Here is a 16,008-nt window from a genome sequence, read left to right on the forward strand (position 1 = left end):
ATGATAAGCAAAATCAGAAATGATTTCTTACCTCAGGGACTTTAGAATCTCATGGGGAGACTGACATGAATCAGATTGTTCACTGTAAGACTGTACAGAAGTCCCTTCATTTCTGCTTTCAGGATCAGTTCTTACAGCAGTGGTTCATTAAGTGTGGTCCCGCAGTCCAGCCCCATCAGCTGGAAGGATCGGTTTAGCCCAGGAATTCGAAGCTGTAGTGAGTTAGAATGGCATCACTGTACCCCATCCTGGGTGACACAGGGAGACCCTGGCTCTGAAAAAAAAAAAAAAAGTGCATTTTCTTGATAATTAATAAGATATAGTTGGTTACGTAAGGTTAGAATTTCATTTAATACCCATTTACCATATTCTAAAAACGTAACCAAGAACTAGAAGTTAGTTCTGATATTATTTTTTTCCATGATTTGAGGTTATTTGAATTGTATTATTTTTATTTGTTTCAACCAAATAAAGTGTGCAGGGGAAGCAGTGAGCCTTCATTTGTTTTCTTTTTTTGAGACAAGGTCTGGCTCCGTAACCCAGCCTGTAATGCAGTGGTGCTATCTCAGCTCACTGCAACCTCTGCCTCCCGGACTCAAGCCATCCTCCTACCTCAGCCTCCCAAGTAGCTAAAACTACGGGTGCATACCACCACACCTGGCTAATTTATGTATTTTTTGTCGAGACAGGGTTTTACCATGTTGCCCAGGCTGGCCTCGAACTTGCAAGCTCAAGCAATTGGCCTGCCTCAGCCTCCCATACAGCTGGGATTACAGGTGTGAGTCACCGTGCCCAGCTGAGCCTTATCTTCAAAACACTCTCTCCTCAGAGAGAACTTCTTTTCTAGGAATTACAGCTTTTTGGGGAAAATTTCGTACTCTGATAGCTCCAAAGAAAAAGTTGAAAATAGCAATTTTGCGATAAAATTTTTGAGACAATAAGACATTGGCTACTCTTACAAGAAAAGATGTGGGGACGATTGTCGTTAATTATAACTTAATTGTACTTTTACAAATAAAGAGTGCAACTGGATTGTTTATAACTCAAAGGATAAATGCTTAAGGGGATGGATACCCCATTCTCTATGATGTGCTTGTTTTACATTGCATGCCTGTACTGAAACATCTCTTGTACCCCATAAATATATATACCTACTATGTACCCTTAAAAAATAAAGAGTAAAGATGAGGAAGATGCGAAAATAGTCTTTTTCATAACACATATTCCTATTAGCAATTTTGTTTTTTTTTTTTTTGAGATGGAATCTTACTCTGTCACCCAGGCTGGAGTGCAATGGCATGGTCTCAGCTCACTGCAACCTCCTATTAGTAATTTAAATGTATTTTTAGTTATATGAAAAATTACTCAAAGTGGCCGACACAGTGGCTTATGCCTGTAGTCCTAGCAGTTTGGGAAGCCAAGGCAGGAGGATCGCTTGAGCTCAGTAGTTCGAAACCAGCCTGGGTGACACAGCGAAACCCTGCCTCTACAAAAAATACAAAAATTGGCTTGGCATGGTGGTACACACCTGTAGTCCCAGCTACGTGGGTAGCTGAGATGGGAGGATTACTTGAGCCTGGGGAGGTCAAGGCTGCAGTGAGTCGTAATTGTACCACTTTACCCCCTAACCTGAATGACAGAGCAAGACCATGTCTGAAAAAAGAAGGGGGAAAAAAAAAAGATTACTCAAAATGAAAACCTGTCAATTTTTGAACTCTCCAGGTACATTGATCTATATTAGGTACATTAGGTACATTAATTTTTTTCTTTTTTTAATCTTTGTAGCTTTTGTTTATGTATACAAACTTGATTTATGGCGTATTTTTTGAGTGGATGAATAAATTGTCTAAAATGTTTTACAAGCAAAATTGTGGATCAGCATTGTTATTTCAAATCTTTATAGCTTTTGTCAGATGACATTTACAAAATTATTAAAGAATCGTTATAGCAGACTAGCTTTAAAAATTTAAAGATATTTTGGTTACTAGACAAGGTAAAACTAATCTTTTAGAAATATAACTCATTTTAATTTTTTAAATAGAGCTCATTTTTAGTTTTTAAAATGAGGACCCTGCAGCAGTTCTCACAAGAATTTAGAAATAGTCATATGTTTTGACAACTTTTTTGACAGTTACGTAAAACACTTTATCAAGAATAATAAAAGCAGAATGTATTAATTAAATTCATATGTATAAAAATTAGGAGCAAAAGCATTCTTTTACAGTTGTAAGTTTCTATAGCTTTTACCAGAAAATGTTAGTCAAAATATTAATGGTGAAAATGTAGTGTGGCTTAAAAATTTTTTTTATTAAAAAATTTTAAAAAATACTTTGCTAGACTCCAACTGACACCATATCTAGTATGGTTTTGATTTTAATTTTTATTATTATAATTTAGAAAGAAGAACCTAATACATTTTTGAAGTAAAAGACAATATTACTCTGGACAAGCAAGGCAGAGTATGTAGAGGACTGCACTATAAAGAAGAATTATTGGCCAAGTATGGTGGCTCATCCCTGTAATCCCAGTGCTTTGGGAGACTGAGGTGGGAGGGTCACTTGAGGCCAGGAGTTTTAGACAAGCCTGGGCAACATAGTGAGACTTTGTCTCTACAACAACAAAAAAAATCAGCCAGGTGTGGTGGTGTGCGCCTGTGTTCTTAGCTGCTTGGGAGGCTGAGGCAGGAGGATCATTTGAGCTCAGGAGCTCCAGGCTGCAGTGAGCGATTATTAAAGAGTGAACTCTATTTTAGGTAAGATTATTGTGTTTATATGATGTAAAGTTATATGATAGAGAGGTTTACCTACATTTGTAATTTAGTAAATCAACCAGGTAAAATCAAAGATGGTACATTTTAATTCTATGCAGTTTGCTTTTGCTGGCAGAAGGACTCTAATTTTTATTCATATTATTAATCTTTGTTTAGAAACGGATCTGAATTTAAGGTGTATAGGGCAAAGTGAATAGTAAAAAAAATCACTTTTTTTTTTTTTTTTTTTTTTTTGAGACAGGGTCTTACTCTGTTGCCCAGACTGGAATGCAGGGATGCAATCTTAGCTCACCCCAACCTCTGCCTTCTGGTCTCAAGTGATCCTCCCACCTCAGCCTTCTAAGTAGCTGGGACTACAGGCGCATGCCACAGTGGCCAGCTAATTTGTTTTCTTTGTAAAGACGGAGTTTCGACATGTTGTCCAGGCTGGTCTTGCACTCCTGTACTCAAACAATCCGCCCATCTTGGCCTCCCAAAATGCTAGGATTACAGGTGTGAGCCATGCACCCGGCCTTGACATTATTATCATTATTATTATTTTTTCGAGATGGGGTCTTGCTCTGTCACCCAGGCTGGAGTGCTGTGGTGCAATCTCAGCTCAGTGCAACTTCTACTTCCTGGGTTTAAGCAGTTTTCCTGCCTCAGTCTCTTAAGTAGCTGGGATTTTACAGGCGCCTGCCACCATACCCGGCCAATTTTTGTATTTTTAATAGACATGGGGTTTCACCATGTTGGTCAGGCTGGTCTTGAACTCCTCACCTTGTGATCTGCCCACCTCGGCCTCCCAAAGTGCTGGGATTACAGATGTGAGCCACCATGCCTGTCTGACATTATTTTTTAGAACACTTTTAGGTTCACAGCAAAATTGAGCAGAAAGTACAAAGTTGCCATATATACCCTGCATCCACACATGCATAGCCTCCCCCACTTTCAACATCTGGCACCAGAGTAACATATTTATTACAGTGGATGAACCTACATTGGCCCACATTGATACCTTATCATCCCCCAATGTCCATAGTTTACATTAGGGTTCATTGTTGGTAATATGCATTTTGTATCATTATACAAATGTATAATGACAGGTGTTCACTATTATAGTGTCATAGAGATTATTACTATTATTATTATTTTTTAAACTCTTAAGTTCCTTTTTTTCGTTGTTGTTTTTGAGACAGAGTAACCAGGCTGGAGTGCAATGGTACAATCTTGGCTCACTGCAACCTCCGCCTCCTGGGTCCTGGTTCAAGAAATTCTCCTGCCTCAGCCTCTCGAGTAGCTGGGATTACAGGCATGTGCCACTATGCCCAGCTAATTTTCGTATTTTTAGTAGAGACGGGGTTTCTCCGTGTTGGTCAGGCTGGTCTTGAACTCCTGACCTCGTGATCCACCCACCTTGGCCTCCCAAAGTGCTGGGATTACAGGCGTGAGCCATTGCACCCGGCCCCTGTTGGTTTTTAAAGTATACTTCAGCAAATTCATTTGAACCCGTTTTTACTTCAAGGTGGAGAAAGTCTACTGTTTTCCCATATTTAGAGAGTCCAGTTTGAGGTAAGTTTGAGGTAGGTTAGAGGTACAAATAGATGCTAGTTAGTGGAAAAGTCTTGTGGGCAAGATTTCACCATTTAGGATTCCATAAACTGATTCCTTTATAGCACATAAAGATTAGAATTCTTATCTTTGAGATGGAATTTCGTTCCTTCTTGTTGCCCAGGCTGGAGTGCAGTGGTGTGAACTTGGCTCACTGCAACCTCCACCTCCCGGGTTCAAGTGATTCTCCTGCCTCAGCCCCTGAGTAGCTGGGATTACAGGTGCATGCCACCATGCCTGGCTAATTTTTGTATTTTTAATAGAGACAGGATTTTATCATGTTGGTCAGGCTGGTCTCAAACTCCTGACCTCAGGTGATCCACCCGCTTTGACCTCCCGAAGTGCTGGGACTGCACTGCACCCAGCCAAGATTGGAATTCTTATGTTTTCTTTATTCTTGTTTCCTTTCATGTTAATTGTGATATATTCAATTGCAAGTTTTAGTTTTCTATTGGAATTCTTAAAGGAATATGAAACGAACTTTACTTGTAAAATTCTTTATTTTGGTGCCGTATTACCATAATTACATTAGAATTCCCTTGATGAGCATTTGGTTATTTATCTAGTGCGCTGTAACTCCTTCTCATACAGTTTTCTGAGTTTTGTCTTTTTTTTTTTTTTAACTATGTTTTCAGTTTTTATAACAAGTTTAAAAAATTGTTTTTTAATGTCTAACCACAAAAAAATGATTTTTGCATTTTAAATAACAGATATTTCTTTTTTTTTTTTTTACCCAATAGTTTGCTTGCCTAAACTGGAGTTGAAGTAATTTAAACTACTGGAGATCTGCCATTTTATAATATCACAATTGGAAAGAAGCAGATTTTCAAATAATGGAAGATTCTAAGACCTTAAAAAGTGAAAATCATGAACCAAAGAAGAATGTTATTTGTGAAGAAAGCAAAGCAGTTCAAGTTATAAGTAATCAAACATTGAAAGCTAGAAATGATAAATCCATAAAAGAAATTGGGAACAGCTCTCCAAATAGGAATAGTAGTAAAAAAAATAAGCAAAATGATATTTGTATAGAAAAAACAGAAGTTAAATCATGTAAAGTAAATGCTACCAACCTTCCAGGTCCTAAAGATTTGGGGTTAGTCCTTCGAGATCAAAGTCATTGCAAAGCAAAAAAATTTCCTAATTCACCGGTGAAAGCTGAAAAGGCACCCATTTCACAGGCAAAATTAGAAAAGGCAACCAGTTTCCAGGCAAAAGCAGAAAAATCACCAAAGTCACCTAATTCAGTGAAAGCAGAAAAAGCATCCAGTTCTCAGATGAAGTCAGAAAAGGTACCGAGTTCACCAGCAGAAGCAGAAAAGGGACCCAGTTTACTGTTGAAAGACATGAGACAGAAGACAGAATTACAACAGATTGGAAAAAAAATTCCAAGCTCCTTTACTTCTGTGGACAAAGTGAATATCGACAAAGAGGGAGAAAAATATGCTCTGCAAAACTCACCACGATCTCAGAAGCAACAAACATGTACAGATAATACTGGTGATTCTGATGATAGTGCTTCAGGAATTGAAGACGTATCAGACGATTTAAGTAAGTCATTTTTTGGAGGGATTTTTGTATATTAATGTTCCTCAGATTATCCCTGGTTTAACCATTTTAATTACAAAAAGTCATGTTTATACATAATTGTTTAGCACTTTGGTTCCCGTATGAAAACATCCAAATTAATAATACTTGAATTAATGGTTTCTTGTTAGATTGATCCTTGGTGAAGCTAAAAAAAAGCCTTTTCATTTATTATGGTAGGTACAAAGACTGCGCAAATAAAAATTTAGTGTCTTCTTTAGTTGGTACATACGTGCTCGTACACACACATACTCTGTTTAAATGGTCTTGCGGGCCGGGCGCGGTGGCTCAAGCCTGTAATCCCAGCACTTTGGGAGGCCGAGACGGGCGGATCACGAGGTCAGGAGATCGAGACCATCCTGGCTAACACGGTGAAACCCCGTCTCTACTAAAAAATACAAAAAACTAACCGGGCGAGGTGGTGGGCGCCTGTAGTCCCAGCTACTCGGGAGGCTGAGGCAGGAGAATGGTGTGAACCCGGGAGGCAGAGCTTGCAGTGAGCTGAGATCGCGCCACTGCACTCCAGCCTGGGTGACAGAGCCAGACTCCGTCTCAAAAAAAAAAAAAAAAAAAAAATGGTCTTGTATTGCTCATTCATTCACCAAATATGTATGTATTGAGTTTATATATATATATATATATATATATATAGCATTTGTTTACAGTGGAAAACCAAAACAGACAAAAAAAAAAACAAAAACCCTAGGCTTCAAGGAAGCTTCCAGTCTGATAGGAGGGTGATACAGATAAACAATGATTTTCAGTGCCAAAAACTTAAAGTTGAGAGAGCACATGATTAAATCGTGAGATTTAGACTTTGGGCAGACAAAATAGGTGACATAAATTGTGAGATTGAGTGTTACTGAGACTTAGTATGGCTGGAGCAGAAAGTTGAGGTTGAGAATGGCGAAAGATGCAACTGAAAGGGAGCACAGGAATATTAATTCCTTCTAAGCCATGCCAGAAAGTTTGAACTTTATCCTGAGTATTTTCAGAAGCCATTGAAGAGTTTTTTTTGGTTTTTGTTTTTTTTGAGACGGAGTCTCGCTTCGTGTCCCAGGCTGGAGTACAGTGGCGCGATCTCGGCTCACTGCAACCTCCGCCTCCCAGGTTCAAGTGATTCTCCTGTCTCAGCCTCTTGAGTAGCTGGGACTATAGGCATCTGCTACCACACCCAGCTAACTTTTCTATTTTTAGTAGAGGTGGGATGTCACCATGTTGGCCAGGCTGTTCTCGAACTCCTGACCTTTTGATCCACCTGCCTCAGCCTCCCGAAATGCTGGGATTACAGGCATGGAAGAGTTTTAAGTAAAGTAATGCTGTGATCAGATTTTTAAAAAAATCCTTTTGAGTATAATGCAGGAAATTCTTCGATAGGAACAGGATTGGAAGCAGAGATTGGTTAGGACACTTAGAGTTCACTTGAGAAGTGTTGTAAAATTCATTTTGTTGTGGGATCCTGATTTTAGTTTTAATTGTTTAGAAATACTGTCTATATCTTTTGAGTAACTTTAATTCCAATTTTGTTTAAATGATTTCTTTATAATCTTTTTTTCCTAGTGTTTTCATGGCTGGAAGAATACAGCATTATCTTGATGTAGAAATAAAAAGAACCTATTTCTGAATTATTATTTGCCACACTTTGAGAAACAATGGTAAAGAATTCAGAAATAGCTTGTTTTGATTTCTCGTGGTACACAGATGGTGCTATAGCGACAGACTTAAAAGAATTTTAACAGAGTTGACTTTTATGTGTCTCAGTCTCATAATTGTATATTAAGGCTGAGGACAAGGCCAAATTTAAAAACTAAGTCAGTTTAGAGACAGAATCAAGTAAGTGATAATACTGGTAATGTTTAGATATGGGAAAAATGTAAACATCATGGTACTTGAATGATTCAGGAAATAGTGGTGGTGGTTTTGTTTTGTTTTTGAGACGGGGTTTTGCCCTGTCACCCAGGCTGGAGTGCAGTGGTGTGATCTTGGCTTCACTGCAACTTCTGCCTCCCACGTTCAAGCAATTCTCCTGCATCAGCTGGGACTACAGGTGTGCACCACCACGCCTGGCTAATTTTGTATTTTTAGTAGAGACTGGGTTTCACTATGTTGGCCAAGCTGGTCTTGAACTCTTGGCCTCAAGTGATACCCCCACCTTGACCTCCCAAAGTGCCGGGATTACAGGCCTGAGCCACTACATCCGGCCAGGAAATAGTGGTGTTTAAGGTCACTTAATTGGCCAGGCACGGTGGCTCATGCCTGTAATCCCAACACTTTGGGATGCTGAGGCGTGTGGATCACCTGAGGTCAGGAGGTTGAGACCAGCCTGGCCAAAAGGTGAAATCCTGTCTCTACTAAAAATATAAAAATCAGCCAGGTGTGGTGACACATGCCTATAATCTCAGCTACTCGGGAGGCTGAGGCAGGAGAATTACCTGAACCCAGGAGGTGGAGGTTGCAGTGAGCCAAGATCATGCCACTGCACTCCAGCCTGAGTGACAGAGCGAGATTCTGTCTCAAAAAAAAAAAAAAAAAAAAAAAAAAGATCATTTAGTTAAGGGTCTTGTTATTTGAATTAGTGAAAAACCTGATTTAAAGATTATTTATTTATTTTTTGAGACAGAGTTTCACTCTGTTGTCCAGGCTAGAGTGCAGTGGTGTGATCTCGGCTCCCTGCAACCTCTGCCTCCGAGTTCAAGCGATTCTCCTACCTCAGCCTTCCAAGTAGCTGGGACTGCAGATGCAGGCGCCTGCCACCACACCCAGCTAATTTTTGTATTTTTAGTAAAGATGGGGTTTCACTATGTTAGCCATACTGGTCTCGAACTCCTGACCTCAAGCCATCTGCCTGCCTCGGCCTCCCAAAGTGCTGGGATGATAGGCGTGAGCTACCATACATGGCTAGATCATTATCTATTTGGACTTGATAGGTTATATGGAAATTTGGTTGATCTCAGTCTTCTCCGTTAGGCCTAACTTTAGCTCCCACCTAGCACTTACATCATTTTTCTTTTTGTCATTTATTCATTTAATAAAATTTTGTTTTTTGGTGTCCACTACATGCCAGGAACTGAACTAGTGATTAGGAATATAGAAGTGATGGAACCAATAATTCCACCCTTACGGAGTTAATATTCTAGTGGGATGAAGCAGATAACAAACAAAATAAGTAAGAAAAATATGTAGTAAGTTGGCCAGGCACGGTAGCTCACGCCTGTAATCCCAGCACTTTGGGAGGCCGAGGCAGATGGATCACCTGAGGTCAGGAGTTCAAGACCAGCCTGGCTAACATGGTGAAACCCTGTTTCTACTAAAAATACAAAAACTTAGCCAGGCATGGTGGCGCATGCCTGTAATGCCAGCTACTCAGGAGGGTGAGGCAGGAGAATCGCTTGAACCTGGGAGGCGGAGGTTGCGGTGAGCCGAGATCGCGCCGTTGCACCCTAGCTTGGGCAACAAGAGCAAAACTCCATCTCAAAAAAAAAAGAAAAAAATATATATAGTGAGTAAGTTAAGTAAGGTGGTTTTAAATCCTTTGAAAAAAATAAAATAGGAACGATATAGGGAATGATGCTACTATTGGTAGTGGTGGAGTTAAAGTGTCAATGAGAAAGTCATATTAGAGCAAATACTTGAAGGAAAGAGGTGAATGAGCCAGGTGAATATTTGACGAGAGTATTCCTGATCTGGGTTTCTCAAACTTTAATATGTATATAAATTGTTTGGGATTCATATTGAAATGCAGAGTCTTGGGCCTCATTTCCAGAGTGTTAGGATGCAGAAAGCCTAGGGTAAGGCCTGATAAATTGGGTTTCTAATAAGCTCCCAAGTGATGCTGATGCTGCTGGTCAAGATTATGCTTTTGAGCAGCATGCACCAACTTATCTTACTTTCACTTGTATCACCCTTCATTGTGTTTTCAGTATAGCAAGCAGGGTGATCCTGTTAAAATGAGTCAGATCACATTACTAGTATTTAGAATGTTTCAGTGGCTGCCCATCCATCAGAGTAAAAGCTGGTGTTCTCAAAGTGGCTAGTAGAGCCTTATACGATCTGTGACACTCCCCTATTTCTCTGCCTTGCCCTCATTTGTTTACTTCTCACCCTTTCTCTCTGCTCCATTCGCATGGTTTTCTTGAATTTCCTCAATTGAGAAGGTAGATATCCATCTGAGGAACTTTGCATTTGCTTTTTCCTCTCCATTAAACACTCATTTCCCAAATGTCCATATGGCTAACTCTCTTAAACGTCTTTTGCCGCTTTTTTTTTTTTTTTTTTTTTTTTTTTTGAGATAGGGTCTCATTCTCATGCCCAGGCTGGAGAGCAGTGGCGCGATCTCAACTTACTTCAACCTCCGCCTCCCGGATTCAAGCAATTCTCCTGCCTCAGCCTCCCAAGTAGCTGGGATTTGTATGTCATAAAATTCATCCTTTTAAAGTATATAATTCTGTCTTGCTGTTGGGTCAATTTTTTTTTATTTAAAAAATCTAAGTATTCAGTAATTTTTTTTATATTCACAAAGTTGTGCTGCTATCAGTATCTAATTCTGAACATTTTCATCACTCCACAAAGAAACTCTGTACCCATTACCAGTCACTATTCATTACCCCCTCCTCCTCACCACTGACAACCATGAATCTACTTTCTTTCTCTTTAGATGTGCCTATTTTATGTAAATGAAATAATATAATATGTGGCCTGTTGTGCCTTCCTTATTTGGCTTAGCATATTTTTTTCAAAGTTATTTCATGTTATGGCAGGTATTAGTATGTCATTCCCTTTTATTGCCAAATATTATTCCATTATATGGATATATTACATTTTGTTCATTCATCAGTTGATAGATATTTGGATTGTTTCCCTCTTTTGATTATTCTGAATAATGCTGTTCTGAACATTTGTGTAAAAGTTTTTGTGTGGATGTACGTTTTCATTTTTTCTGTATATATATTTAGAAGTGGAATTGCTAGTTGTATGCTAACTCTATATTTAAATTTTTTGGTGATAAATACATATAAGATTTACCATCTTAACCATTTTAAAGTATACAGTTCAGTGGCACTGAGTACATTCACAGTGTTGCACAATCATTACTACTGTCTAATTTCATCATCCCAGAAGGAAACCCTATGCTGATTAAGAGTTACTCCCCATTCCCCCCTTTCCCTAGCCTCTGGCAACTATTAATACACTTTCTATTTCTATGTATTTGCCTATTCTAAATATTTCATAGAAATGAAGTCATACATTATGTGGTCTTCTGTGCCTGGCTTTCATTTAGTGTCATGTTTTTAAGGTTTATCCATGTTGTACCATGTATCAGTACCTCACTCCTTTTTAAGACTGTTACTATGAACTGGATTATATCCCCTCCCAAATTCCTATGTTGAGGCCCTAACCTCCAACATAATTGTATTTGGAAACAGGGCTTTTAGGTGGTAATTAAGGTTAAATGAGGTCATAAGGGTGAGGTCCTAATCTGGCCTTATAAAAAAGGAGAACCTCTCTCCTACAAGGAAAGGCCATGTGAACACACAGCAAGAAGGTGGCTGTTTGCAGTCCAAGAAGAGAGCCCTCACCAGACAGTGACCCTGTCGGCACCTTAATCTTTGACTTTCCAGTCTCCAGAACTGTGAGAAAATAAATTTCTGTTGTTTAAGCCACCCAGACTGTAGTATTTTGTTGTGGCAGCCTGAGCTGACTACAACCCCTGAATAATATTCCATTGTATACGTATTCCACGTTTTGTTTATCCATTCATCAGAAATGGGTTTTTGTATTGTTTCCACCTTTGGTTATTGTGAATATTCTATGAACATTCATGTACAAGTTTTTGTGTGGATACAGGTTTTCAATTCTTGTTTTGTGAGAGGATTAACATGTAATGAACTAGTGTTTTTGGAACACAATTTAGGACATTCTGCCTAATATTATTTTGTTTTATATGTTGATTCCAGAAAATTAAATAATTTCATATATTTCTGACTTTTAAAGAAAGCTAGGCAGCTTTCTTTAGTTCTTTATATTAGCAGAAACGATAGTTTTACAAGATTTGCTGCTGATGGTTACCTTGTCACACAAGGCCTGTTATACACATAGAAAAGAGAAAAGGGTTACATTATTATATTGTCTTCTTACTATCCTTTTTCATGAAAAGTAGAAATAATACTAGGATTTCATCTTTTCTTTTACATTTCCATAATAAAATGGTTGCTAAAAAACTAAATCTTTTTTCCAGATATTAGGACGTAATTGCAAATTGCTTGTTCCTCCGACTGTAATTTAAGAAACACTTATGTAACCTAGCCGTACTTCTTGTGTTTGAATCCTTTTTATAACATCCTTATCTGAGTTTGCCTTCCTAGTCTAGAATCCTGTGTTCTTGTGGTAGGAAATGCACCATCTCCAGAGGCATACCATTTCTTTCTTCAGAAAATTAGTGCTATCAAAAGGTAGGCTTGACTGTCAGGGTTCCTCTAAATGCCATGCAATTGGCTTTTGAGGACAGAATGGAGAGATTTATTGATGATCTATGAGCATTTCTTTTTCGAAATGCTTGTAGATACATCCAGATTCATTTATTTATTCGACATGACACAGAGCATTAGCTCGGATCTAGGCATTGTATTAAAATCTGAAGGTAAGAGTAAGACCCCGGTCATTAGCATCAAGAAATCCGTCATCTAATGTAGGAGATAGATAAATGAATACAAATTCGATTACTCTGTAAATGTGAGATAATAGAGGGTAATAGAATAAGATAATATCAGACCTGCTTATGGAAACAAGTGGTGCTTAAGCTGCATTTTGAAGGACAGGTAAATATTAATTTAATTGGGGAGCGTCAATGGAGAAGGGAGTGGCATACATAAAGACATTGAGACTTGAAACAGCTTTGGTGATTAATTCTAGCACATTTAATATGAGGTGAAAAGTGTTATGGCAAGATCTGAGGTTAGAGTTACAGGCAAGTTAGCTAGATTTTTTTCTTTAGATTTTGGCTTAAATGGTATCTGCTCAGAGAAACCTTCTCTGGCTCCCATATTTAAAGTTGGTCTCCCTCTCAGTTCCTTGCTTTTTTCCTTTGTAACATTTATTACAACTTGGAATTGTTCTGTTTACTGCCTTCATGAGGGCAAGAGACTGTGTAATATCCTAGGGAGTTAAAACTTTGTTCTGAACTCTGCAGAAGCCATTTATGTGTTTTAAGCAAGAGAATAAGGTGATTTGGTTTATATTTTAAAAATCGCACTGGTGGAGGAACCTACTGTAGAATAGATACATACTGCTAGATGCTGCAGATGCCAAAGGTGAACACATAGTCTATGCCTCAAAGAGATTACAATCTAGTTAGGAGGCAGAGAAGCAAAGGAAAACCATTAATGTAGTGGAGATATCCAGGAGTTCTGTGGAAGGAAAGAAGGAGGAGCCTTGTGTGGGTTTGTGGTCTGGAGTATACATATGTTGTTTTAATTGCTAGTGAATTTAGTTCAGTGACTAATCTTCTTTGAGTGGTACTCCAAACAGTTTTTTATCAGATTGACTTCAGAGATTCTACAAGATGATTGTGTTATGTTAGCTTTGTGTAATGTAGTCTCAGTTATGTATCTCTTGATGGGTAGGTTGGAAGAACAGGCTAGTCATTTGACCCTTAAAGGTTTTTCTTTGTGACTTTTGATACCATGTATATCTCTTACCTATATTTTATATATGCATACCAACTTGTATACTTTCCTAAGGAAAATGTAAGGAAATAATATTTTTCTGTGTATAAATTTAATGTCTGTTTTCCATTAAAAATTTTAAAATTTACTAGTTCTAATGATAACTGAGTGATTGGTTTCTTTTCTAGGTAAAATGAAGAATGATGAATCTAATAAAGAAAATTCTTCAGAGATGGACTATTTAGAAAATGCCACTGTGATAGATGAATCTACATTGACACCTGAGCAGAGGCTAGGGTTGAAACAAGCAGAAGAACGCTTAGAAAGAGATCACATCTTTCGACTTGAAAAAGTATACTATGTTGTTTTAGTTATTTGGGGGGAAATGTGTGTTTCATAACTGTTTTCCCCAAGTATAGCTCTTTTTGTTTTTCTTTATTCATAAGACAGAGGTAGCATTCATCTTTCCTTACTTCCCTCTTCTCTACCTTTCTTCTTCTTTGCCTCTTTTCTTCCTTGCCTCTCTTTTTCAGCAGTTACTTATTATCTGTGAGTCTGACTTCATTCATTCCAAGGGTTAGCACACTATGGTCTATCCCTTGTTTTTGTTTTTGAATGTGTTATAATACACCTAGCCTCCCCACCGTTTTTGGTAAACATTTTATTGGAATATAGCCATGCCTATTTGTTTACATATTGTCTATGGCTGCTTTCATGCTACAATGGGAAATTTGAGTTGAGTAGTTGTCACAGAACTTATCTGGCTTGAAAAGCATAAAATAGTCTTTGCCAAAGCATAAAATGTCTACCAAAATATTTATTCGCCCCTTTACAGAAGAAACTTGCTGACCTCTGATTTAATCACTCATCAAACAGATACTGAGCATTTGTTTTGTGCCAGGTATTATAATAGGCACTGGGGATGTATTGGTGAAAATGGTAATTTCTTCCCATTAGAAGTTAAAAGTCCATTCAGATTGATGGAAATAGCAAACACCATACAACACACTAGACTTCTTCCTTTTTCTCTTTTCCTATATTTATTGAATATTTACTATGTATTAGGAACTATCCTAGCCATTGGTATCTTACGCCTGTGTATTAATTTCTTAACCTAGAAATACACATTCCTGGCCTCAATAAAAACACTGCTAGGTTTTGAAGGAAAGAATCACAAATCACGGCCAGGCCCAGTAGCTCACGCCTGTAATCCCAGCATTTTGGGAAGCTGAGGCAGGCTGATTGCTTGAGGTCAGGAATTCAAGACTAGTGTGACCAACATGGTGAAACCCTGTCTCTACTAAAAATACAAAAATCAGCGAGGTGTGGTAGTCAGTACCTGTCGTCCCAGCTGCTACTTGGGAGGCTGAGGCGGGAGAATTGCTTGAACCTAGGAGGCAGAGAGGTTGCAGTGAGCCAATATTGTGCCACTGCACTCCAGCCTGGGCGACAGAGCAAGACTCTGTCTCCAAAAAAAAAAAAAAAAAAATCACAAAACTGTTGACAAATAGATACTTGGGTTATTTGTAAATATGCTTACAAGGAAATAGGTCATCATTCTTGATGAATAAGGAAAGAAATGGTATGATTTTGTATAGTTTAGAAAAATGAAATTGTATCTAGATTGAAAAAGACAATCGTGGGTTATTAATAGAATTTACAGCAGAGTAGTCGCCACATGAAAAGAGAAAGGAATATCAAGGAGTAGAGGATCATAATACAGGAGAGAGTTTGGGTTGTGTAGTTAATCTTACAAGATCCTAGTTAAAAGGAAGTCTTTTTTGCAATTTGCTCTTTTGCTTTTTTTGTGTTTTTGTGTGTGTGTGTGTTTTTGTTTTTGTCGCCCAGGTTGAAGTACATTGGCATGATCTCAGCTCACCGCAACCTCCACCTCCTGGGTTCAAGCAATTCTCCTGCCTCAGCCTCCTGAGTAGCTGGGATTACAATTGTGCGCCACCATGCCCAGCTCATTTTTGTATTTTTAGTAGAGACAGGGTTTCACCATATTGGCCAGGCTGGTCTTGAACTCCTGACCTCAAATGATCCACCCACCCTGGCCTCCCAAAGTGCTGGGATTACAGGCGGGAGCCACCATGTCCAGCCTTTTACTTAGTTCTGTCTTTACTTAGTTCTCTCACTTTTCCTCTGGGATTAGTAAATTTCTGGATGACATCTCAACTGACCTTGGATAAATCTCTATCACTGGAATCTGATTCTGTCTCCTTATTTATAATATAATAAAGATTGACCTACCTGGTAAAATAATTCAATTCTGTTCATCTTTATTTAGTACTTAATACATAGCAGATTTTGTGCCAAAAACTTTACTTGTGTTATCTTATTTAATCCTCATAACAGCCCTATGCGCTAGGTGTTATAGTTTTGTCCATTGGCAGAATAAAT

At 38.4% G+C, this 16,008-nt stretch overlaps 1 protein-coding gene across 25 annotated transcripts in view; it reads left to right on the forward strand.

The window, feature by feature from the left end:
- The window catches only part of TUT4 (terminal uridylyl transferase 4), a 130,932-nt gene that overhangs the window by 23,122 nt on the left and 91,802 nt on the right, over nucleotides 1-16,008 (forward strand). For all 25 annotated transcript variants that reach the window (XM_077956901.1, XM_077956879.1, XM_077956937.1 and 22 more), the window contains 2 exons: nucleotides 5,101-5,908; nucleotides 13,794-13,957. In XM_077956901.1, coding sequence (XP_077813027.1) covers nucleotides 5,194-5,908; nucleotides 13,794-13,957 — 879 coding nt within the window. In that variant the 5' untranslated portion in view covers nucleotides 5,101-5,193. The remainder of the gene's footprint in view (nucleotides 1-5,100; nucleotides 5,909-13,793; nucleotides 13,958-16,008) is intronic.

The sequence above is a fragment of the Macaca mulatta genome, chromosome 1 (assembly GCF_049350105.2).
Source record: "Macaca mulatta isolate MMU2019108-1 chromosome 1, T2T-MMU8v2.0, whole genome shotgun sequence".
Lineage (NCBI taxonomy): Eukaryota > Metazoa > Chordata > Mammalia > Primates > Cercopithecidae > Macaca > Macaca mulatta.